General features: G+C 38.7%; 1 protein-coding gene and 2 pseudogenes across 1 annotated transcript; all 3 read left to right on the top strand.

Annotated features, from left to right (window-relative positions):
• Window positions 1–2,646: 2,646 nt before the first annotated feature.
• Window positions 2,647–4,587, top strand: LOC140227382 (uncharacterized; annotated as a pseudogene).
• A 5,552-nt stretch (window positions 4,588–10,139) lies between these two features.
• On the top strand, window positions 10,140–12,182 carry LOC140227381 (uncharacterized; annotated as a pseudogene).
• Window positions 12,183–19,663: 7,481 nt separating this feature from the next.
• Window positions 19,664–26,478, top strand: LOC140227949 (uncharacterized). Its single transcript, XM_072308333.1, has 5 exons — window positions 19,664–19,718; window positions 22,333–22,573; window positions 24,658–24,836; window positions 25,287–25,352; window positions 26,216–26,478. Exons 1-5 carry the CDS (start codon window positions 19,664–19,666, stop codon window positions 26,452–26,454), a joined length of 780 nt encoding a protein of 259 aa, XP_072164434.1. The 3' UTR covers window positions 26,455–26,478.
• The last annotated feature ends 786 nt before the right edge of the window (window positions 26,479–27,264 follow it).

The following is a 27,264-nucleotide window of genomic DNA, read 5'->3' as shown; positions in this document are numbered from 1 at the left end:
GCGAGACTAAGAGATGGTGCATGTGTACACAAGAAATAGGAGGCCCTCTGTAGTTGACTGTAAACACAGTTATTTTGGTCCTCCCGACGCCCTCACTGCAGGCCAATGATCTCATTGACCACCAAAATGTGACAAAATTAAGTGCACTTCCTCGGGAAGAGTGGTCTATTACAGAATTAGTGGAGATGAAATTTGGGTTTTAACTTCTTCTTTTTTTTTTTTGTGAGACACCAAGAAAACACTTATGAAATAGTATAGAGCATACCATTTTAAGAGGAATTCAAAGTTTATTGGATGAAAATCGGGTTTGGAATGACTGAAACATCCAAAAACAAAGTAAAACAAAACGATAGTATTAAGATGTGGGTCCCACACTTCATTAGGAGCACTCTGTTTTGGATATCTCAGCCATTTCAGAATCAATTTTCATCAAAAATGCTGAAATCCTTATGAAATTACATGCTCTTTTATATTTCATTAGAGATTTCAGTGGCGGATCCAGAGGGGGGCGCAAGAGGCGCACGCCCCCCTTTATTCATCGTTAAAAACAAAAGAAATAAAAAGAAACAAATGAAATGAAACCCGGAAGTGGCACCAGAAATATTAGTTCGCCCCCCCCCCCCCCCCCCTTTACAGAATCCCTGGATCCGCCCCTGGATTTCTCACTATGATAAAATTGATAAAAACCTGAAGTTAAGTCCCAACCGAAACTATATGATCCCTTTAACACGTCGCTTTTTAAGTCCATGATGTCAATATTGATAATAATTCATTTGTAGCAGAGTTTTCACTCATATATAGATGAAATCATGAATGCATTCAATGTCATGGTTTTGTTATCTACTCATTGTTTCTTTATTTCTTGCTTGTGTTACGCATCTACTCTTGCATGAAAATGAACTCCTTTTTTTTTTTTTTGCAAGAAATTGTATTGACTTCGGGTTACAATAATACTCATATCACCAGTTATATTATGTCTGTTTTTTTTATAATAGCTTCAGCTTGCAAATAAACATATTGAATTGAAACCAGCATGAGGCTAACGGGGGCAAAGTCAATTGATTGCTTTCTGCCTGTGGGCATTTTAGCGCCAATTCAAACATTCTGCAACAAATATACGGTCCCCAAATGAGGTATCTCTTAATTCATGGGTCATGATAATAATTATCAGCAGGCCAAACTATAATGTCCAACAATATTAAATGTTTGCTTATATCTTGCGTTACACAGGTCGTTGGCAGTTCAGTAACACCATACATTGTCCCTGCCCATTTTAATCCCATTGATTCACAAGAATATGATATATTATATTATAATGTATATCATTATTATTATTATTATTATTATTATTATTATCATTATGTATTAATGTATATTATACATTATACATTGATTCACAAGAATATATACATTATACATTCCACCTTGTGTTGTCCCTTTTGGTCAAATGACATTTAAAATACTTTAAAGATTTACATTATTTGTGTATAATTATTCCGTTCCTTCCTTTAAGTTTCAAGTTCAAGTTTGTATAACATTTCTTTTTCCATCTTTTTTTTTTTTCATGTAGAAAATCACATGCATGAAATTGTTGTACAGGAAGGCAGAACCTCAAAAAAGCAAAGCTTGTGGTGAGCTGCCTTAGTTAAATAAAAATTGTTACAAGAGCATATTGTGTTCAGAGGCCATTGTCCAAGTCAAGCGTTTTGCTTATTAATAACGGTCTCCTCCACCTGTACACTTAAAGATCTGAAATGATATTTATGTATCATTTCACATGATTATTATTGTAATGCGATGCTTTGTTTCTATTTTCATGACTTGTGAATAATATGTTCGATATTGTTATACTTATCTTCTGTGATGTACAAGTGGAGAAATAAAATTTTCTGAAACTGAAACTGAATAACATATACTGAGCTTTAAAGGGCGGGTCTTTTAGGATGAACATTGGGGCTACAAAGACTCTATACAGGTCCACTAACACGATTTCGACATTTTTAGATTTTAAAAAGTAACCAGTAGTCAGAAATCGCTCTAAAACCACCCAAATGTGGGAACGCCCCCTAAAATTGTCCGCTGATTGGCTAGAGCGATTTGACGTACCAACAGGAAGCCCCCCGCGAAGGCAAGAAGTTCTCACCATTGCCCTAGCGTGTCAATGATAGATAGATTTTCTACTTTTGAATCACAAAATACACAATTTTTGCAAGTAGCACATCCCAAGAAAGGATTTAAATTTGTTGTTTATATATTCCAGAAGCGACTTAATGGCGACTCGGACATTTTTCGAGTATTTTACCTATAATAATTTGTCATTTCGGATCATGTTTACATTTTGGGAAAAACTAAGCATTTCCTTCAAGAAACAAGACAAGTAGGCGTGTGTGACAGCCTCTTAACTGCTGAATGTACATTGCAACTGGTGAGTGCGTGTGCAGGTCGTAACGACATATTGTTACGGGTGACTGGTTAACAGTCTAAATTTATATCGATATCTCGATCCAAAAGGTAGGTAGATGTTAGAATGTTATATCGATCGTGAGTATCTTATAGCGCTAGCGCTCGCCTCAGCTCAGCTCTAGCTAGCAGCTCTAGCTGTCGCTGACCTGTGTAGCTTACTAGTTCTAAGATACGTGTGAATAAATGATGGATTCAGACGACGAGATCGAGTCGCCCATTTCATGCCCCGCTACCGTTTCGAGTGAGTCAGGGAGGGAGTCAGAGTCGGATGTCGAGCGAGATGGTGAGGACGAAGATCCCCGATCAAGCAGGAGAAGCAGCTGTTGGCGTTGGTCGGCCTCAACAGCGATTGGGTTTACTCCCGTATAGCATGAACCAGACGCTGCACCTCCCGCCCCCGGAGTAGTCGGCGGTGAGGAAGCTCAGGGGACGGGGTGATGACAACGAGCCCGCAAGATTGGGGAATAACAATTGGTAATTATCTACTTGAGAGTCTATATTATTCTATATAACCTTAGTATCTCACTTATTTTAGTAGTATATCTATAGGCCAGAAAAAAAAGTATAAGTCACAAATGTTGGAAGTACAAAACTGCTGCTTGTAAGTTGTAATAATACTCTAGACTCTCTACAACGTACAAGTTTTTACCAATGCCACAGTTAGTTACTGCTTATTGACTTACTGCTACGTATTTGGAATGTGTGGACAAGACAGTAAAGTCACTAAAGACTAAAGTACTGAAGAGGCTGGTGTAGATCATGTAGATGTAAATCTCTGTGGCAATAGTTGGCATGTTGAACTTGAAGGATTGGTCTCAATTTATCATTGTGTGGCAGCTCAGTACTACGTGTACATGACTAAAACTAATTAAGTTACACAACAAGTAAACCTGAATTTACCTGTATTTTTTTCTTCAGGTGCCAATGTGGGAACTGTGTGCCAATGCCTACAACACGGGAGTCATTGTGCTGTCACAAGGCTGACCCGGTCTTAGAGGAGGTCGAGCAGTACAACGACCGGCCGACATGCAGATGCTCAAATAAACTGTATAACAGCACACCCAGGATTTTCCACCGTTTGCCTTGGTGAATGGGTGTTGGAAGCTGCTTATCACCAATATGCTCAACAGTATGGAGAAGGTGCCAGAACGGATGCCACAGATAATGAGTGAGATTGTTTGTCAAATTTTTCAATTTTTCTTCTGAAATAATGCAAATTTGCCATTTTATATATATTCCCTTGACAATATGCTGTTTATACTGCCAATTTGCATTTGCACCCATCAAAAGAATGCAATATCTAATTCACCATGTGTGATTTCAGTCCTGCACTCCAGTAATTTATTCAAATATATTGGACCTGTCTTCGTAGATAATGCAAAAGTACATGTAGCCTTGTAGGATATATTTGTATAATTTTTTCATTTTTTATTTCTTGAGTGCATAGGGACATTATCACTTTGTGTTATGCGCTGTATAAGCACTGTCAATTATTACACTATTATTATTATTATTATTATTATTATTATTATTATTATTATTTCATGCTGCCATTATACAGTTGTACCAGGTACCCAAAATAATGACTACCATACTCCATGGGTCCCATTCACATTGTCTAATTTAAATCCTATTCTCAAGATAAATTTCTAGATGAACACATGATGTCATATAAAAGGATTATCAAACTTTACTCCTTTTGCATTCCATTTCGTTTCACTTTTGTTTCTATATCAGGTGATCAAGACATGTTGCATACACCGGCAACTGGTGAGATGATGCTGGAAATTTGTGGGCCAAAATGTGAGAGTCCTACTGCCATCGTCTGCTGTGAGGAAAATGTGATAAACTTATCCATCAGAAAGAGTGACACGTTTTCATTTTGCATAGGCTGTAATAAGACTGTATATGCAGCACTGATATTGGGTGTAGAATGTGACTTGTCACATTGCGATCTGCTTAACGGGAACGTGGTTGTAGAAATGCATCAGATAAGTTTGTACATTGCGAAAGTCACATGCATACTTTGTCAGACACCTTGTCCATTATGTCGTCATACTGATGATATGCAGCTTCCAACACCCACTCATCAAGGCACACAGCTGGGAAACATGCTGTTGGACTTCAGCCTCTCTGTACAAATGATCATGTATTATTTTGTTGTAATTTATTGATGCATGTTCAGTGGAACCTCAATATTATAAGCACTGATATGACAAACTGTAGTAATAACAAGATCTTAATATATATGGGGGTTGTAGTAATACAGTACATGTACCAGTAGTGTAAATTTATCCTTATATACAAAAAGAAATAGATTAGCTTCATACAGACCCATGAAAATGCAAAAACATACACATATACACACACCCTCAGTACACTCATGCATACCCAGGCCTGGCATATCAGATACAAACATGCACAAACACACACCAACATCAGACACACATAGGACTAATATATCATTGATATCTTTGCCCTATGTTTGTCTGATGCCCCCTTCATGGAATGGATATCCCCTCATAGATATGCACATACAATGTATTTGCGTAAGATTTCTCTGAAATTGTACATCTGGCTGTATGTAATTTGCATATTGGTGGGATGTTCCAATGATGCCTGATTGAAAGTATTTGTGGGTATGTATGTAGTATGGCAAAAGGTGTGTGTGTGTGTGTGTGTGTGTGTGTGTGTGTGTGTTGATGTGTGTATAGATAGGAGACTAAAGAAAATTAGTCACAGGGAATGAGGAAAAGATGGGGGAGTGTACTTTACAGGAATGAGATTGTAAAACCCTACCAGTGTGTTATCTCCATATCCTAATGTTGGAACAAAATGGGATTTATTCCACTGGAACAATGGCAGCTGGTCAGTCAAGCATGCATGAGTGACATCCACATTTGAAATCAAATCAGCCCAGAAGAGTTATCTTTTGCACATATATGTACATACTGTATATTTCATATCAATACTATGAGACATTCTCATGTAACATTAAATCAAAAGCTTTGTGATTTTATTCCTCATACATAAATCTATCAGTGAAATTACAGAACTCAAATTCAGGATAACATAATACATGTATTGCACATGTAAATATACAAAACAGTACAGGTGAGTGATGTTATTCAATCTTTCACACAATATTTTAAAATGTGTAAAAATGTGTGAATGTATGTGAGCATAATCTATGTGCATGTGGGTGTTTGCTTGTGTGCACGTTTTCAAAAGTACCTCTGCATGCAGATGTGATATGAATGATTATGAATGTCTGAGTCCCAGTCATAGCAAGATCAATTCATACCAAATTTTCTTAAACTGAGTGACCTTGCAACTGTTCTTTCATAAAGAGACCTTACACCATATTCATAAAAAAACAATGCTTATTTAACTTTTAATGCTTGACTTCAATGATTATGTATGGAGAACCATTATAGAAATCAACAGAATAATTCCCCAACTAGACTTAGCATTGCATTATGAATTTGGTCCTCCCCCCCCCCCCCCCCCCCCCCTGTGGAGGCATTCCAAGTCTCAGAACTTGAGTAACAGGGCCCCAGTCTGCTTCAACATGTCAGATGAAGATTAGGGCCTATATAAAATGCTAATGCCTTACAGACACACATCTTGTGCTCCTTTTTCATAAATTTGTGAATCATATACCAAGAGTAAATTATTGCATTCCTTCCCAAAACTACAATTTTTTTCTCCATCTCTTTTTGAGTGTGTTGTGTTCTATAATGCATACACATTTTATTCTAAATTACCTTGTCAGAGATATTAATATTTGATCATAAGAGTGAGCTCTAATCTTAACAGCAAACATTCAATGGTAAAATCATAGTGTGGGACAGCATTCATGTAGAAATCTTCTAAACTTGCCATTACAACACTGAATATCTCTAGAGAATTGTGTTAGCATGCAAGCTCATCTGTCCATAAAAATGGCCATGTATGCTTCAAACATCAAAAAAAAAATACAGTTTTCCTTTTGTATCCACATGACTGTTGTATTGTAAATGAATTGTGATTTTGCTATTAAAAGGACAATATTCAACTGGCAAATAAATGATCTTTGAAACACTAAATCAAGTTGGCATCATATTGTTTGTGATGAAATGCAACATACACGTTATACAGACACAATACAACAGTGATCTTATCTTGTCTTTAAATGATCACTCATGAATAGAAGGTATAAGAATGCAGGGTATGTGTAACAAAATTTTGAGTGTTTGTATCTACCATCTGACAGAAGAACAGATGAAAATAGTCTTCCGAAACATCATTCTGCAACAATTAAACACTATTTGCACAGTATCATGTATTGAATACATTGTATGAACTTCAATCTCAATTGCAAGGATTCCTGAACCCATCAGATCATTTGCCAGACTGTGCAAATTGTCTCCTTTGATGTTCAATAACTTCCTCCCTTGGATGATACTCAAAGGCATTCACAAGGGGAGGCGTTGAAGGCTGGCAGGGTGCAGGAGTTTTGTCATTGTACTCCACAACAGCAGAAAGGACATTATCAACCTGTGCTGTAGATAATTCAACAGAAAGAAACAAAGGGACACACAAAATAGATATGGAATTAAGTTGTTTGCACTGGTTTTTAGCAACACATTTCTTGAGGTGTCATGAACAGACACCAACACTTTGATAATGACATCAAAAATCTTTGCAAATTCATATAAAAATTGGGGTTTGCCCTCCTCAATGCAAAGACTTGACTTGAGAATGCATAAGTAGCCATTGGTCATGGCAGGTGGAGTGTTGGTCTTCAGAATGGACAACTGACTGCCTCCCTTCTATGACTTCTGATTAGTGGAACAGGCATAAGACCTGCCCCCCCCCCCCCCACCCCCCAAAAAGAGAAAATGTATAGCTAGACCTTTTAAAATTGATCATTTTATGTGTACTCAGTGGTCAAGAAAGCCATGCTTCTACAGAGACAAACAAATAATAAAATGTGTAGTTGACAAATTGTGCCATTCTAATATTTTCCTCTGAGTAATGTGAATTCATTTTCTTCCAATATTGCATAAAATATCTACGCTGTTCTTTACGAACCTTCACGCTAGAAGAGCCAGGATTGTTCGTCTTCACAATCCGGTAGAGCAGATCTCCTGTTGCACCTCTTATCGAGCTCACTGCCTGTCAGAATTTGTGTAGTACACTGTAGTGCAATGCTGCCAGATGAACCCTGTAAGTACATGTAATAATGGCACAGAGAGGAATTGAATTTTTTTTTTCAATTGTCTATGTAGGCCTGCAAGAATGTGGTTAACTAGATGCATGTAGGAACTCTTGGGAAAAACAAATACCGGTAATCACAAATAATGACTGCCATTAGTACCGGTACTTCCCCACATAACCAGGGCAAGTGAAATTGTAATGATGACAACTGAAAATAACTGACTGCAGACAGTTCCTTGTCTGATAGGAAAGTGACTTTTTTTTTCCACATGTAAAATATGAAATCGCATTACATTAGTCAACTAATATAAGCAACATTTTGGGGCAAGAAAAAAAAATGGACATTGAAGATTTCACTTGCCTTATGGGCAAGTGAAGACAAACAATAATGGCCAGTCCTGGATCAATTCAATCTAATAATATGTTTTGGAACACACCATCCAACCATTCGGCTACAAGTTTTAGAGCTCAATGGGGAAGCAAGGCTGTCATAGCAGAAGTCAGAGTCATAGAATTAACTGTTACTGAATATGTATGATTGATAAGCCTTCTAATGTAGCAGCGATGAAAATATACAGAGCCAGCCAGCCCGGCTGGCTGGCTGGTACGCGGTCTCAGTTGGTAACTGTTGACCCCATATGCCCATGCAAGTACTACGTGGTATCTAGAATCGATAGCTACATGCAGGTACCGATGTAACTGTGTTGTAGTGAATGTCTTACTAATCTTCGATAAATTTTAGGTCTGGTATTGAACGTTAGAGGTGTTCACTTCATAGTATAGTACGATTTAATGAGCACACAACTTGACTTATACTAGTACGTTAAAATCCCTCCATGATCTTAATTTTACTGACATTGAGTGATGTTCCACTCAAAACGCTACAGACGAAGCTTATCAACCTATCGAAACCGTGAAACTGTTAGTAGTGATACAACAATTATAGGCCGACCAGACGCCGTGCGAACCCTGTCGCGATTATTGCAGCGACTGGGCTGTGTATAGTTACGGTACATGTACGATAGCTACTGTATAATAAGAGTCGTCTACACAGTGGCAAAACATACCCGCTTTCTCTGATCCAGCTTCAGAACTGCTGATCCGCTTTGTTTTTCAGCTCTCTGACGATGAGTTTGGCTTCCATTTTCCAGCTTGGATGGGCTGCAGGATCCTCTTTTTGGGCGCAAATCCTAGCCGAGTATACAGCACTACTTAGCTCCACTACAAGCGATCACTCCATACGAGGCTGTACAACCTAGTGCGTAGTAATGTACATCGTAGTAGAAGGGACCTATCCCACTGGGCTCGCGTCAGCAAATGATTCTCAACGAACCCAATTTTTTCGAGTAGCGTCATCTTTAGGGAAGTTGTGCAGACTTACACCCCATCTTTTGTGTCTTTGCTGCGGTGATGACGGCACACTTCCTCGGCATTTTCTTGAAATACTTTCTCCAACTTTCCTACAAATACCCCGGTACACAAGATCCCTGCACTGTGAAGTACAGTTTAGGCGAGACAGTCGCACTATGAGTTCCTGTTGGTGCGTCACAGTGTCACCTGACAAGGCACGTGACCGGTCCTTGCTTTTTCTGGGGGCGTTCCCGACTACCCGAAAAATGAGCGATTTAGGCGATTTCAACTGAGTTTTTTGAAGTTCACAGATCTCTTTGAAGAAAAGTATATGCGATTTCTAATAGTATTGACACAGTATTTTCATATGATCATGCATTATAAAATTAAAAGACCCGCCCTTTAAAGGGCGGGTCTTTTAGGATGAACATTGGGGCTACAAAGACTGTACAGGTCCACTAACACGATTTCGACATTTTTAGATTTTAAAAAGTAACCAGTAGTCAGAAATCGCTCTAAAACCACCCAAATGTGGGAACGCCCCCTAAAATTGTCCGCTGATTGGCTAGAGCGATTTGACGTACCAACAGGAAGCCCCCCGCGAAGGCAAGAAGTTCTCACCATTGCCCTAGCGTGTCAATGATAGATAGATTTTCTACTTTTGAATCACAAAATACACAATTTTTGCAAGTAGCACATCCCAAGAAAGGATTTAAATTTGTTGTTTATATATTCCAGAAGCGACTTAATGGCGACTCGGACATTTTTCGAGTATTTTACCTATAATAATTTGTCATTTCGGATCATGTTTACATTTTGGGAAAAACTAAGCATTTCCTTCAAGAAACAAGACAAGTAGGCGTGTGTGACAGCCTCTTAACTGCTGAATGTACATTGCAACTGGTGAGTGCGTGTGCAGGTCGTAACGACATATTGTTACGGGTGACTGGTTAACAGTCTAAATTTATATCGATATCTCGATCCAAAAGGTAGGTAGATGTTAGAATGTTATATCGATCGTGAGTATCTTATAGCGCTAGCGCTCGCCTCAGCTCAGCTCTAGCTAGCAGCTCTAGCTGTCGCTGACCTGTGTAGCTTACTAGTTCTAAGATACGTGTGAATAAATGATGGATTCAGACGACGAGATCGAGTCGCCCATTTCATGCCCCGCTACCGTTTCGAGTGAGTCAGGGAGGGAGTCAGAGTCGGATGTCGAGCGAGATGGTGAGGACGAAGATCCCCGATCAAGCAGGAGAAGCAGCTGTTGGCGTTGGTCGGCCTCAACAGCGATTGGGTTTACTCCCGTATAGCATGAACCAGACGCTGCACCTCCCGCCCCCGGAGTAGTCGGCGGTGAGGAAGCTCAGGGGACGGGGTGATGACAACGAGCCCGCAAGATTGGGGAATAACAATTGGTAATTATCTACTTGAGAGTCTATATTATTCTATATAACCTTAGTATCTCACTTATTTTAGTAGTATATCTATAGGCCAGAAAAAAAAGTATAAGTCACAAATGTTGGAAGTACAAAACTGCTGCTTGTAAGTTGTAATAATACTCTAGACTCTCTACAACGTACAAGTTTTTACCAATGCCACAGTTAGTTACTGCTTATTGACTTACTGCTACGTATTTGGAATGTGTGGACAAGACAGTAAAGTCACTAAAGACTAAAGTACTGAAGAGGCTGGTGTAGATCATGTAGATGTAAATCTCTGTGGCAATAGTTGGCATGTTGAACTTGAAGGATTGGTCTCAATTTATCATTGTGTGGCAGCTCAGTACTACGTGTACATGACTAAAACTAATTAAGTTACACAACAAGTAAACCTGAATTTACCTGTATTTTTTTCTTCAGGTGCCAATGTGGGAACTGTGTGCCAATGCCTACAACACGGGAGTCATTGTGCTGTCACAAGGCTGACCCGGTCTTAGAGGAGGTCGAGCAGTACAACGACCGGCCGACATGCAGATGCTCAAATAAACTGTATAACAGCACACCCAGGATTTTCCACCGTTTGCCTTGGTGAATGGGTGTTGGAAGCTGCTTATCACCAATATGCTCAACAGTATGGAGAAGGTGCCAGAACGGATGCCACAGATAATGAGTGAGATTGTTTGTCAAATTTTTCAATTTTTCTTCTGAAATAATGCAAATTTGCCATTTTATATATATTCCCTTGACAATATGCTGTTTATACTGCCAATTTGCATTTGCACCCATCAAAAGAATGCAATATCTAATTCACCATGTGTGATTTCAGTCCTGCACTCCAGTAATTTATTCAAATATATTGGACCTGTCTTCGTAGATAATGCAAAAGTACATGTAGCCTTGTAGGATATATTTGTATAATTTTTTCATTTTTTATTTCTTGAGTGCATAGGGACATTATCACTTTGTGTTATGCGCTGTATAAGCACTGTCAATTATTACACTATTATTATTATTATTATTATTATTATTATTATTATTATTATTTCATGCTGCCATTATACAGTTGTACCAGGTACCCAAAATAATGACTACCATACTCCATGGGTCCCATTCACATTGTCTAATTTAAATCCTATTCTCAAGATAAATTTCTAGATGAACACATGATGTCATATAAAAGGATTATCAAACTTTACTCCTTTTGCATTCCATTTCGTTTCACTTTTGTTTCTATATCAGGTGATCAAGACATGTTGCATACACCGGCAACTGGTGAGATGATGCTGGAAATTTGTGGGCCAAAATGTGAGAGTCCTACTGCCATCGTCTGCTGTGAGGAAAATGTGATAAACTTATCCATCAGAAAGAGTGACACGTTTTCATTTTGCATAGGCTGTAATAAGACTGTATATGCAGCACTGATATTGGGTGTAGAATGTGACTTGTCACATTGCGATCTGCTTAACGGGAACGTGGTTGTAGAAATGCATCAGATAAGTTTGTACATTGCGAAAGTCACATGCATACTTTGTCAGACACCTTGTCCATTATGTCGTCATACTGATGATATGCAGCTTCCAACACCCACTCATCAAGGCACACAGCTGGGAAACATGCTGTTGGACTTCAGCCTCTCTGTACAAATGATCATGTATTATTTTGTTGTAATTTATTGATGCATGTTCAGTGGAACCTCAATATTATAAGCACTGATATGACAAACTGTAGTAATAACAAGATCTTAATATATATGGGGGTTGTAGTAATACAGTACATGTACCAGTAGTGTAAATTTATCCTTATATACAAAAAGAAATAGATTAGCTTCATACAGACCCATGAAAATGCAAAAACATACACATATACACACACCCTCAGTACACTCATGCATACCCAGGCCTGGCATATCAGATACAAACATGCACAAACACACACCAACATCAGACACACATAGGACTAATATATCATTGATATCTTTGCCCTATGTTTGTCTGATGCCCCCTTCATGGAATGGATATCCCCTCATAGATATGCACATACAATGTATTTGCGTAAGATTTCTCTGAAATTGTACATCTGGCTGTATGTAATTTGCATATTGGTGGGATGTTCCAATGATGCCTGATTGAAAGTATTTGTGGGTATGTATGTAGTATGGCAAAAGGTGTGTGTGTGTGTGTGTGTGTGTGTGTGTGTGTGTGTTGATGTGTGTATAGATAGGAGACTAAAGAAAATTAGTCACAGGGAATGAGGAAAAGATGGGGGAGTGTACTTTACAGGAATGAGATTGTAAAACCCTACCAGTGTGTTATCTCCATATCCTAATGTTGGAACAAAATGGGATTTATTCCACTGGAACAATGGCAGCTGGTCAGTCAAGCATGCATGAGTGACATCCACATTTGAAATCAAATCAGCCCAGAAGAGTTATCTTTTGCACATATATGTACATACTGTATATTTCATATCAATACTATGAGACATTCTCATGTAACATTAAATCAAAAGCTTTGTGATTTTATTCCTCATACATAAATCTATCAGTGAAATTACAGAACTCAAATTCAGGATAACATAATACATGTATTGCACATGTAAATATACAAAACAGTACAGGTGAGTGATGTTATTCAATCTTTCACACAATATTTTAAAATGTGTAAAAATGTGTGAATGTATGTGAGCATAATCTATGTGCATGTGGGTGTTTGCTTGTGTGCACGTTTTCAAAAGTACCTCTGCATGCAGATGTGATATGAATGATTATGAATGTCTGAGTCCCAGTCATAGCAAGATCAATTCATACCAAATTTTCTTAAACTGAGTGACCTTGCAACTGTTCTTTCATAAAGAGACCTTACACCATATTCATAAAAAAACAATGCTTATTTAACTTTTAATGCTTGACTTCAATGATTATGTATGGAGAACCATTATAGAAATCAACAGAATAATTCCCCAACTAGACTTAGCATTGCATTATGAATTTGGTCCTCCCCCCCCCCCCCCCCCCCCCCTGTGGAGGCATTCCAAGTCTCAGAACTTGAGTAACAGGGCCCCAGTCTGCTTCAACATGTCAGATGAAGATTAGGGCCTATATAAAATGCTAATGCCTTACAGACACACATCTTGTGCTCCTTTTTCATAAATTTGTGAATCATATACCAAGAGTAAATTATTGCATTCCTTCCCAAAACTACAATTTTTTTCTCCATCTCTTTTTGAGTGTGTTGTGTTCTATAATGCATACACATTTTATTCTAAATTACCTTGTCAGAGATATTAATATTTGATCATAAGAGTGAGCTCTAATCTTAACAGCAAACATTCAATGGTAAAATCATAGTGTGGGACAGCATTCATGTAGAAATCTTCTAAACTTGCCATTACAACACTGAATATCTCTAGAGAATTGTGTTAGCATGCAAGCTCATCTGTCCATAAAAATGGCCATGTATGCTTCAAACATCAAAAAAAAAATACAGTTTTCCTTTTGTATCCACATGACTGTTGTATTGTAAATGAATTGTGATTTTGCTATTAAAAGGACAATATTCAACTGGCAAATAAATGATCTTTGAAACACTAAATCAAGTTGGCATCATATTGTTTGTGATGAAATGCAACATACACGTTATACAGACACAATACAACAGTGATCTTATCTTGTCTTTAAATGATCACTCATGAATAGAAGGTATAAGAATGCAGGGTATGTGTAACAAAATTTTGAGTGTTTGTATCTACCATCTGACAGAAGAACAGATGAAAATAGTCTTCTGAAACATCATTCTGCAACAATTAAACACTATTTGCACAGTATCATGTATTGAATACATTGTATGAACTTCAATCTCAATTGCAAGGATTCCTGAACCCATCAGATCATTTGCCAGACTGTGCAAATTGTCTCCTTTGATGTTCAATAACTTCCTCCCTTGGATGATACTCAAAGGCATTCACAAGGGGAGGCGTTGAAGGCTGGCAGGGTGCAGGAGTTTTGTCATTGTACTCCACAACAGCAGAAAGGACATTATCAACCTGTGCTGTAGATAATTCAACAGAAAGAAACAAAGGGACACACAAAATAGATATGGAATTAAGTTGTTTGCACTGGTTTTTAGCAACACATTTCTTGAGGTGTCATGAACAGACACCAACACTTTGATAATGACATCAAAAATCTTTGCAAATTCATATAAAAATTGGGGTTTGCCCTCCTCAATGCAAAGACTTGACTTGAGAATGCATAAGTAGCCATTGGTCATGGCAGGTGGAGTGTTGGTCTTCAGAATGGACAACTGACTGCCTCCCTTCTATGACTTCTGATTAGTGGAACAGGCATAAGACCTGCCCCCCCCCCCACCCCCCAAAAAGAGAAAATGTATAGCTAGACCTTTTAAAATTGATCATTTTATGTGTACTCAGTGGTCAAGAAAGCCATGCTTCTACAGAGACAAACAAATAATAAAATGTGTAGTTGACAAATTGTGCCATTCTAATATTTTCCTCTGAGTAATGTGAATTCATTTTCTTCCAATATTGCATAAAATATCTACGCTGTTCTTTACGAACCTTCACGCTAGAAGAGCCAGGATTGTTCGTCTTCACAATCCGGTAGAGCAGATCTCCTGTTGCACCTCTTATCGAGCTCACTGCCTGTCAGAATTTGTGTAGTACACTGTAGTGCAATGCTGCCAGATGAACCCTGTAAGTACATGTAATAATGGCACAGAGAGGAATTGAATTTTTTTTTCAATTGTCTATGTAGGCCTGCAAGAATGTGGTTAACTAGATGCATGTAGGAACTCTTGGGAAAAACAAATACCGGTAATCACAAATAATGACTGCCATTAGTACCGGTACTTCCCCACATAACCAGGGCAAGTGAAATTGTAATGATGACAACTGAAAATAACTGACTGCAGACAGTTCCTTGTCTGATAGGAAAGTGACTTTTTTTTTCCACATGTAAAATATGAAATCGCATTACATTAGTCAACTAATATAAGCAACATTTTGGGGCAAGAAAAAAAAATGGACATTGAAGATTTCACTTGCCTTATGGGCAAGTGAAGACAAACAATAATGGCCAGTCCTGGATCAATTCAATCTAATAATATGTTTTGGAACACACCATCCAACCATTCGGCTACAAGTTTTAGAGCTCAATGGGGAAGCAAGGCTGTCATAGCAGAAGTCAGAGTCATAGAATTAACTGTTACTGAATATGTATGATTGATAAGCCTTCTAATGTAGCAGCGATGAAAATATACAGAGCCAGCCAGCCCGGCTGGCTGGCTGGTACGCGGTCTCAGTTGGTAACTGTTGACCCCATATGCCCATGCAAGTACTACGTGGTATCTAGAATCGATAGCTACATGCAGGTACCGATGTAACTGTGTTGTAGTGAATGTCTTACTAATCTTCGATAAATTTTAGGTCTGGTATTGAACGTTAGAGGTGTTCACTTCATAGTATAGTACGATTTAATGAGCACACAACTTGACTTATACTAGTACGTTAAAATCCCTCCATGATCTTAATTTTACTGACATTGAGTGATGTTCCACTCAAAACGCTACAGACGAAGCTTATCAACCTATCGAAACCGTGAAACTGTTAGTAGTGATACAACAATTATAGGCCGACCAGACGCCGTGCGAACCCTGTCGCGATTATTGCAGCGACTGGGCTGTGTATAGTTACGGTACATGTACGATAGCTACTGTATAATAAGAGTCGTCTACACAGTGGCAAAACATACCCGCTTTCTCTGATCCAGCTTCAGAACTGCTGATCCGCTTTGTTTTTCAGCTCTCTGACGATGAGTTTGGCTTCCATTTTCCAGCTTGGATGGGCTGCAGGATCCTCTTTTTGGGCGCAAATCCTAGCCGAGTATACAGCACTACTTAGCTCCACTACAAGCGATCACTCCATACGAGGCTGTACAACCTAGTGCGTAGTAATGTACATCGTAGTAGAAGGGACCTATCCCACTGGGCTCGCGTCAGCAAATGATTCTCAACGAACCCAATTTTTTCGAGTAGCGTCATCTTTAGGGAAGTTGTGCAGACTTACACCCCATCTTTTGTGTCTTTGCTGCGGTGATGACGGCACACTTCCTCGGCATTTTCTTGAAATACTTTCTCCAACTTTCCTACAAATACCCCGGTACACAAGATCCCTGCACTGTGAAGTACAGTTTAGGCGAGACAGTCGCACTATGAGTTCCTGTTGGTGCGTCACAGTGTCACCTGACAAGGCACGTGACCGGTCCTTGCTTTTTCTGGGGGCGTTCCCGACTACCCGAAAAATGAGCGATTTAGGCGATTTCAACTGAGTTTTTTGAAGTTCACAGATCTCTTTGAAGAAAAGTATATGCGATTTCTAATAGTATTGACACAGTATTTTCATATGATCATGCATTATAAAATTAAAAGACCCGCCCTTTAAGCAATAAAAACTACGCAAAGCAATACAGCAGAGTATATCAAATGCCTTATGACTTTCAAGGCTAGACGTTTCTGTTCACAATGTGAGAATTTGAAATAGCTCAAGATAATTTTGAGTCCAACAATAGAAATTTTATACCTATGTTTGATACGTGCGTAAGTAATTATCCAGACATTGATGATATAGATATGATAATAAATGTATATATATATATATATATATATATGCGCAAAAGCAATGACCGTCTCCACACATCTTTCTTTTGCATACACTTGAACATGAGACAGGGATAGGGCATTTTTCTGGGCCAATATATCATCCTGCTAAATAATGTATGCCTATCATAAATAAATAAATGAATATATATATATATATATATATATATATTAATATATATATATATATATATATATACGCGTGTGTGTGTATGTATGTATATATTATAATACATATTTAATATAAGTATGTGGATATTTATTTATTCATTATTGTATTTGTTTGCATTTACGAGTACATGTTCAGTTCAGTTCAGTTCAGTTTTATTCACCATCAATTTAGGAGTATACAATAAAAAAGGTACACAAAGATACATAACTATATACAAAGTAAACAAAAACAAAACAGAAAACAATTGAACTTGATGGTGGGAACCCCAGGAGAAGCAGTGCTTATAAATAGGGGCCCCAGTAATGCTTAAATATTATTATACATGTAAAACAAACAAGCAAAAGAATTAATATACATTTCAAGGTTGTACATTTGGTTTGGTGGGGATGGTAAAGGGAAAAAAAAAACAGCATGCATATATGAATATATATATGCACAGATACCATGGAAAACAACAGCGAAAATCCAGGAGAGATGAATGAAGAATAGAAAACAAGGTGAGTATGATTGGAAAGGTGGGAGTATATAAGCGATATAGATGGACTATAGAAGTAGTGCTCGCAAGCAATGATTTTCATTCATGTGAGTACAAGTGTGACTAGGATGACAATAATTTTTTTTTTTCAATTCAATTTTCCCTCGGAAGGAGCAAATTAAAGGACAATCTCTTTTAAAATGATCGAATCAGTAATAGGTAATACACGAAGCTGAGAAAACAGGCTGCTCGTGTGGGCATAAATGCAAGAATTAGTTATAACTCTGACTGTCTTTTTTTGGAGTATTTCTATTTTTCGAAGTTGACTTTTGTATGTATGACCCCAGATAATATTACAATAATTCAAATGTGGCATTATGATACTATTATACAATATTTTAAGTACAGTTTGGGGTAAAGTGTGCTTCAATCTTCTAAGAACACCAAGGCTTTTTGATATCTTGAGTGAAATGGCACTGATGTGAGGCCTCCAGGAAAGATATTTGTTTAATACAACACCAAGAAATTTTATATTATCCACCATTGACACAGCGTGGCCTCCTATACATACATTTGGGTGGTTACATGTGATGAGGCAAATGTATTAATTTACTCACAAATTTTTGGTGAAATTTTGACGATGAATGATAGCAATAGCACATCCGAGCATGAATAATAAAATAATAGTATATTATGTAGCATTATTATGATTGTTATTATTATTATTATTATCATTGTTGTTGTTGTTGTTGTTATTCGAAAGGAAACGGGAAACGTTTTCGAGAAAGTATTTGCCTCATCACATTAATCATTCAATGGGATGCGATGGGGGATTTTTGTATTCACAGACCACTATAGTTGACACTCATGAACACTCCTTTATCTTTATTACAGACTGTACCCGGAAATCCACATAGACACATAATGTAGGGTATAGCCTTGAAGAGTCACACTTTGCATGTGGTGCCTGCGTGGTGTCGACGAGTTGGTGGCGCCGCACTTTCCAAATTCGTTAGATTGAAAATCTAATCCATAATAGACTTACAGTGGCACCATGGTGGCCGCCATGGTGGTACGATTGGAATTGGCCTTATTCCATAACAAGTGTAGAGATGTATTCTGTTCATGTCAAGATGACCACACATACACATGCACACACGCGCACAATGTACCCAGTATGTGCAGTCATTTTTTAGTCACCCATCCATCCATGCCTAGTGACCGTATAATATGGTTCCATGGACCCAGAATCCTTTCTCATGTTCATGCAGGCCTGCATTTGAATAATAAAACCATGGAGCTTGTAGCCCCGTTATAAAACCTATGGGTTTCGGGATAAGCCCAGGGGCGGTCTGTACAACCACCCATGCAGCTAGTGAAGATGTATCTTGTCTAGCCAGCCTCTTGAAACCTATACTTACAATACCATGTGCATGCACCCACCCCATGGAGCCATGCTCCACAAGCAATGCCCGTTGCTAAGCGACACATGAAGATGTCATTTGAGGCCAATTGTATCATACATAATGCTCTGTTTTTGTATTTCAGCCCAGCAATGGTCGTATTTATGTTTGCACTCATTTCACAGGTTTTATCTCTCATTCCCGAGTATCACCGATGATGAATTATAATGACAATCACTACCTGTATGACGTCTGCCCCGTTATATGAAAACTAACAGTGTAAACAAACTGAGTAAAGCAGCTTTATTTCATATTTAAAGGGGAATTTCAGATGATTCAGACAATTTCGCATCATGATTGTGTGCAAATCGATAGTGCCGTGTAGTATACAGATGTGTGGAATATTGAACATAAACCATACTCGGAAATTCCCAAACACAATAGAGTACCGAAGTGATGATGTCACAGTCTTTTGTGTTAGCCTAGTGATGGTTCTACACAAGAGCTCCTTGCACAAGGCTTCAGGCGGCGGACTGGAACTGGGTACGTTTATTGTTATCAACCGTTGAGTCCACAGACTCGTGGGCTGTGTGGGGATGTGTAGAACCAGTTTCCATGGTGATGAATAGCTATGACATCACACTTCGGTACTCTATACACTGAACTAAAGTCCGATGACTAAGGGCTAACATATTCCAGTAACACCGCTTGCTTAAGTGCACCTGTTCAGAATTTAGGCATGCTTTCTTCTTTCCTTCTGTTTCAATGAGCGCCCAATCAATATGAATTCTCATAATGAAGCTGCTATGTTATCATCCTCGTTCATTGTCATGAATTTTGAAAACATTCTTATACCTCATCACAGTCACTATAAATTATGAAACTCTGTATACCAAGCCAATGCAGTATTATATAGTTGTTGTTTTTTTAATGCAAAAATCTAAAAAATCATTCGGAAGTCTCTATTATCATGAATGAAATCATGGCATACTTCACGCCTAGAGAGCGACGAACATGACAATGATCGACAAAAACTAATAATCATGGTACAATACTTCGATAATAACAAAAGATGTTTAGACGAAACGTTGTTTAGGAGAGGACAATCAATGATCACGCAATTAAGTTCGATATATAGCTGGCGTGTAGGCAGTCTTATATGTGCATGTGCTCAGCAAGTAGAATACAATGCACAAATCATGAAAACCACGTGCTTCTTGCGTAGTAGTAAATATTGTCCGTTGTTATGATCCGAGCTTACTAAAGCGTGTCGAAAGCTAAACCAATCAGCGCAGACCATACCTACGCGGCAGACAACAGGCAACCAAAATCACCACGTGATGAATGCAGGACGGCCATGTGTTTGCACATGGCATGTATTCGTTTGCACTTTCTTTAATTCAGTCTTCCTTCTTCTTTTTTTTTTTCTTTCCGTCGGGGGTATTCATTGTATTTTCGCACATAAACAAACATTGGTTCATGGGATATACGTTTCTCTGTGTCATGAATAAATCACAGCAGTGAACTTGAAATGCTTCAAACACCAAAGATCTTTTGAAAATCTGTGTAAATATTAGGGTCAGATGGTTATTCATATTATTAGGACACTTGCATTGTATTAACAAGTTAAAGATTAGGTACAGTTCGTGAATAATACACAGTAGACCCTATTGCTACCCGCTGCATAGATGTTTTATTTCATGCTGGAACATTATACGTTTCAGTGTTGGTATCGCAAAACTCATTTATAGAGGATCGCAATGAAAACATGAGCGATCCTCTGCCGTACGAACACACACACACACACACACACACACACACACACACACACACACACACAACAGACAAACAAACAGAAAACTATACAAATATATCGCCTGGTGATACAAGCTTAAAATTGCAAGCAAGAAACCAGCATCACAAACTATACTGGTATTGTGTTTACAATGTCGATTTCTTTAAATGCTCATTAAATATGCGCTCTGTGACGTAAGTACGTTCCTCTCTCCCATCCCCCTACTAGCCTTTAAACAAGGCGACTCGCGCTCTGCGTGCCCCCGTATAGCGCGTTTACCCCACAAACCTGTTGGCCGGCGAGTGGAGCGAGCCGCCTTTATCCACTCGTTCAGGGATGTGTACTTTTGTCGTTGTTGTTGCTTTATATTCTTTGACAAATTTGCGTACAAATTTGACGCAGAAAATACACACGGCACCAAGGCAAGCCTCGTTAATATTAAGTAACTATTCTTATTCTACATAGTTACTTGATATTAACGAGGCTTGCCTTGGTGCCGTGTGTATTTTCTGCGTCAAATTTGTACGCAAATTTGTCAAAGAATATAAAGCAACAACAACGACAAAAGTACACATCCCTGAACGAGTGGCTAAAGGCGGCTCGCTCCACTCGCCGGCCAACAGGTTTGTGGGGTAAACGCGCTATACGGGGGCACGCAGAGCGAGTCGCCTTGTTTAAAGGCTATCCCCCTACCTGCCCGCGGCCTTTGTCTGGTGCTCGCCCTGGTCATTGCCTACCAAACGGGGATTTCCCGTACTCATGAATATTCAGAAGAAAAGTTGTGCATGAGACTGTCGCTTGTTGTACATGTGATCAGGCAGTTATGGTGTGCATGTGAATAGCTTGCATCTGCAGGGTCCATTCATAAATCTGGCGAGCCAGACATTCCTGAGTTGCATCATACCATACGGCACGCCTCCTTACTACGCAGTGAGTCGATCTCTCAAACTCGACAATGTTATTGTTATGGTACACGATAAAGAGTCAGTTGACATCACATGCTACGCAGTTCAGTTCTTGCGACCACGTTACTCTCTCGCAAACATTGGGATACGCTGCCAATGTCACTTCAGGCAACCTATCCAAGCAGGACAAGGTCAAGGGAAAACTGTTTTCCTTTTCTCTATCAAGGAGGAAGCTAGACTCATACATTATCATAATTTTCATGCATCATCCGAGATAGAGCAGCGATATTATTGGGAGTCTCTTCCATAGGAAGTTTCATTGGTCACGTTACAATTCAGCATCGTTCACTCAACTTACTGCGTGTTTTTCCTGTTATTTGACGCTTTGCTCATTGATTACCTGCGGACAAAATGGAAAGACTTCAGCTCTATGTTTTGATGTTGTATGTGTTTGCAGCATCTTCCAAATTTATCCCACCCCCTGATGAATCCAGTCCCGCACATTCGACATCAATTCCGTGGCATCCAAGCTTGGATGCTGTGGTCAGATGCAAACCCGGGGAGATTCACTCTCGTTTCCCTCGGTGTCGCTGTGGACAGTACGCCGAGAAAGTGACCAAAGCTGAGGTGTACGGCCAACCACTTGAAAAACTTGAAGAGGAGGGCATTTTCAGCATCCCGAAAGGCCATCGGCAGATGTAAGTCTACTTAGATTCACATTATCTTATGATTCTCAAGCTAAACAGCCATGACGCCACATAAAATGTTGAGGTTTGCGAATTAGATATTTTGGGGAGAATTTTCACAGAGGTCGGAGGTCCAGAGGACGCGGATGGTCTGTGGCTAAAGATTTCAGTTATCACGTAAACTAGCCTAACGTTAGCTAATAAAATGGACGAGGGTTGTCGAGATCTAGATTTATAGCTTGGAGTATAAATTAAGACTGAGAGGTTAAATATCAGTGACCTTAAGTCATTGTCATGCAGTCAGGTAAGAATGTTCAATGGCAGTGAATGATCTATGCCTAAATATTTTGATGACACTATGCATGTACAAATAGGCTGAGGGTCGATGTCTGGGTCAAGTGTCGTGTCAGAGTCATTTTCCAGACATATAACCTCAGCAAGGAACGATAAAAGATACCTGTAATTTGATAGGAAGGAAAGAAGATGCATGTCTTTAGTATATGCACATGAATTCTGAATTCAGATAGAGTGATGTGGGGTCAAAAAGGAACAAGAATTCCATCTTACACGCCGTAACTTCAGCAAGGAAAATGATAGTGTGAGATGACAATATTGTGTGGAGATCAATCCTCGAGTCAAAATGTTTTAAGTACGTCGCAGCAGGCCTACCTAATATGTGTAGGATCTAAAAAGATGGATGTATTTATAGAGTCATTTTAAACACTTTAGTATACATTTAATGGCGGAGTGCATTATCTAGAGGAAATGAGCACAAATCCAGCCGACTGCGCAGCATAGTAGACGCCAGATAGAGCTACAGTCGAATAATACCTAGGCTTCTTTATCGCAGTCAATGACTGTGTGAAATATATTGACTGTATATAGGCCTACGTATCTTAACAATATTGCTGCCTTAATCACCAACACTACCTCAGTTTATTCCTCAAATACACACTTGTAGTTCTTTATTGTCTAGTGCCTCCGATCGCGTTGCACTCAATGAATAACCCCTACAAAAGAAATTCCAGTCGCGAATTCCTGACACAAGGACACATTACAATACGATTTCTGAAGAGAAAGAGAAAAGAGGGAGAGAGAGAGAGAGAGAGAGAGGGGGGGGGGAGGGGAGCGGTGGAAAGACTTTGTACCCAACATAATGCATGAGTGCTTGAAATTGGTATAACAGGGAGGTGAGAGTCACCTCCCTGGTATAACATACAGAGTATGTACTCAAACGTATATACAACAGTGTACTCAATCAAATATACTCAAGTCGCTCGCTTTCTGAACCTCTTGTTTCGGTAACAACAGTAATTCTGTGTGGTTTTGAAAGGGAGACTGCACAAGGTTTCTTATCGGGCTATAAAATGTTTCAAAAGAAACGTTCGCGAGTGCATCAAACATTATAGTAATGGTATCATGATTAGTATTTCCATTCACTGGTGTAAGGTTTGGGTTGAATCTGGAGAGACTCAATTGCAAAAGGGCGAATCCTACATTTTCCTCACTTCTCGGGGATTTTCAGAACCTACTCAACTTATTCTCTGCGTGACGCAATACTTTTCTGGTGGTTGGTTTGTTTTGTTTGTTTTGTTTTGTTCTGTCTTTAATTTGAAAAGGTATAACTGAACCGAAGCAGATATTATACCGGATATCATCATTGTCGAATGATGAGAGCCTATCACTCCTTTGGTTTCCTTACACAGTGTACTTTAGTGAGTAAGATATCATGATGTTACAAGCTTACCTATGGTATGTTGCAGACAAGACCTGTGCCGTCGACAAAATCAAAAGAAAAACAAAAATCACCAGCTCACCCCCCCCCCCACATAATATACATAGGGCCTACCACATTGATACAAAATGTATAAAAAAAAAAAACGAATTTATACATGTGAACCACAAACAGCGTCGGAATTTTGGATAAAGAGCTGGATGGAGAAATTTAACAGCATGAAAAAGTTCATCCTCATTGTTCGTGCCAGTGTGCTTAATGCAAAGCTTTCATAACTTACACCATAAAGAAGACCAATTAAGAATAATGATGACATTGATCTGATCATGTCCATAATGATCATTTTTTTCTTTAATTACAGATTCTACACATGTTACACATGTTCAAGCTGCCCGGATGGCGTTCGTATGACGTCACGATGTCGCCAAGGTCACGACACTATGTGTGACCCAAAGCTCCAGTGTATCAACCCAAACTTCATCTTTGACAGAGGCATCAAGGCTTGCAGGGCGCCTCCACACGACGAAAATCAGCTCCCAGGTAAGACATAATTGACACACATCACGCGGTGTCCGTCTGGTATAATAGTGATAATTATCACAGAGCATGGGGATGTACCAAGTTAAGGGGGTATTAGTTCGCAGTTTGATAAAGAGTTTGATGATGACCGATATAGTCAATTCATTAAAGAAAATAAAAATGTGCCTATCACACAATGCGCATGATAGGTGGTCACACCAAGAGGTAGTATATACCTCCTTGATCACACGATGACCATCTTGGTAACCCGAGAGTCTGTCTGGAAGGGTGTCATGAGACAATCTATCTGTGAGCAAATCTCAAAGATCCGCCATGGCAGAAGTTGAAGTGGAGAAGCTGCCGATCGATGCACGGACACCAGAAACCTTGAAATTTAGTTATAATACATGTATACATTGGATATCACTGTTTGACTCTTACCATAATTCAATTTTGTCGCCTTTCTTATAGTTCGTGGACGAGCCAATGGACCGTCCTCTCCAGCCAACCCACAGAGCACTGATGAATCAACATCAGGTAAACATCTATAGGCAGATATACCATAATATTTTATTTTACCATGATATTATGGAGCTTGGCAGACATTCATAACTACAGTATCATATAATGTATACTTAATAGTGAGAACTGTTATAAAACAAGTGACAGAATTCCTGAAAGTTAATTGGCTGATGCCTTGTTAGCACATCATAGTATGTTGTAAGTGCCCAGGGTAAATCAGTTAAAAGGACCTTTGGGATTTTATTTCTCACTGGAATGTGAACACTTTCCCAAAAGCAATTCTCACGCATTAATGAATATTCAAGTGTGTACACCTCGTGTGTACCATGTCATAATATTATTATGTTCCTTTTGAATGAATGGACAATGCCAACAACCTGTGATCATAATAATACACACTATTTCACGGACGTCAAATGCTATTAGAATTACGGAAACACGGATTATTTCATCAGAGTATGTTTGCATGCACTTATATAAGGAACTAAAAACTTCAAGTACCAATTCCCTTCTTTTTCACCACTGTTTGATGTTGTGGATTCCCTGATTCGTAGAAAGCTGAAGATTGATCAAAGCAGCAGACTCTCACTAAATATAGACGTATTCGATTTGTTTTTGGAGCAAGGGAGAAAATGGATTTCCTCGTTTAATCCATTCTGCTCGTCTGCTTGTTACTCCCTGCAAGTCAATTAACGTTGTCAACATTGTTGTTACCTCCCGAGTCCATGTTCACTGAACATTTTTTTTTTTTATTTATTCATTTTTTTTTTGTGTGGTCAGAAATTAACATGTTACATGTACTACGATTTGTAATCACTGATCAGTTCTGCACTCTGTGACCAAGTGAAATGTTTTTAAAATTGCTCTCTCCTTTACAGGAACACCGCTATTGATTCACACAAACCAATATACGAGGATGGAAGTACTCGCAATTATTGCGATAGTCGTCGCTTCGCTGCTACTCGCTGCAATCTTTGTCTCATTTGCAATCATCTTCGAAAAGGGAAGACGGAAGCGCCGCACTCTACACCGAAACGCGAATTCTCTCTCATACACCAGTGTTAGTTCTCAAACACCTGATTGCACTGGATGTGGCGTCACAGAGACCGGAGTATGACACGCCCCCATTGCTCCATCAACTTTACCACCATTAAGATTTTTTGCCATGTATATCTTGAAGAGAACTGAAGTGTAAATATTATAGCAATACGAGTCAAACACACTTGCATTTAGAATAATGCGGCAGAGAAACAACGTGTTAAGGCATGATATATGCACAACCTTAATGCAAACATAAATCAATGATTTTCTTTGCCAAGTTAGTTATTCACTGCAGAAACTGTAATTATCTGTAATGTTGTAATACTAATGGCAGAAAGTACCACGGCAGGTCCCGGGTATTTGATTACGAATATAATTATCCTATTTATAGATACATGATTATATTGAATTTCTATTTATTATGTATAGCTGTAAAAGAGCAGAAATCTATTTTGTGTGTGTATAATAGCCATTGTCTTTCTTTTTTATCTTTTCAATGACTCGTCTTTCTCAATGAACAGTACTAACCCACTTTCATTTATATTCAAACCATTTCGCCTATATTATGTGTGGCATGCACCACTTTTTGGTAAACATCAGTTTTTAAATGTTTTGACTCTTTACTACATACAGTGAGAACTCATACACACACTGGAGACCATGAAACAGGGAATACTGATTATTGATGCACCATTTTGGCAGTCGATTCCGTGTTCTAGACTAATTCCAAGGCGTTTGAAGCCAGTATAGTTTAGTCCTGATTAAAACTTGTAATTTGCTATTAATAATAATAATACAATACATTTATAAGGCGCTTAATACCGATGTTTCTAAGCGCACAGTTTACCGGAAAAATTAATATCTATACCAGAATAATACTAAAATA

The sequence above is a fragment of the Diadema setosum genome, chromosome 4 (assembly GCF_964275005.1).
Source record: "Diadema setosum chromosome 4, eeDiaSeto1, whole genome shotgun sequence".
In the NCBI taxonomy this organism is placed as follows: domain Eukaryota; kingdom Metazoa; phylum Echinodermata; class Echinoidea; order Diadematoida; family Diadematidae; genus Diadema; species Diadema setosum.
Note: the sequence above shows the minus strand (reverse complement) of the source record. Positions and strands in the feature narration are given on the sequence as shown.

Bases quoted from the DNA above. Each gene is read 5' to 3' on its own strand.
- LOC140227949 (XM_072308333.1), top strand. From the start codon at position 19,664: ATGGTTCTACACAAGAGCTCCTTGCACAAGGCTTCAGGCGGCGGACTG. The intron at 19,719-22,332 runs GTACGTTTATTG...ATGTGTTTGCAG, and splicing joins AGGCGGCGGACTGGAACTGG to CATCTTCCAAATTTATCCCA. The intron at 24,837-25,286 runs GTAAGACATAAT...CCTTTCTTATAG, and splicing joins CGACGAAAATCAGCTCCCAG to TTCGTGGACGAGCCAATGGA.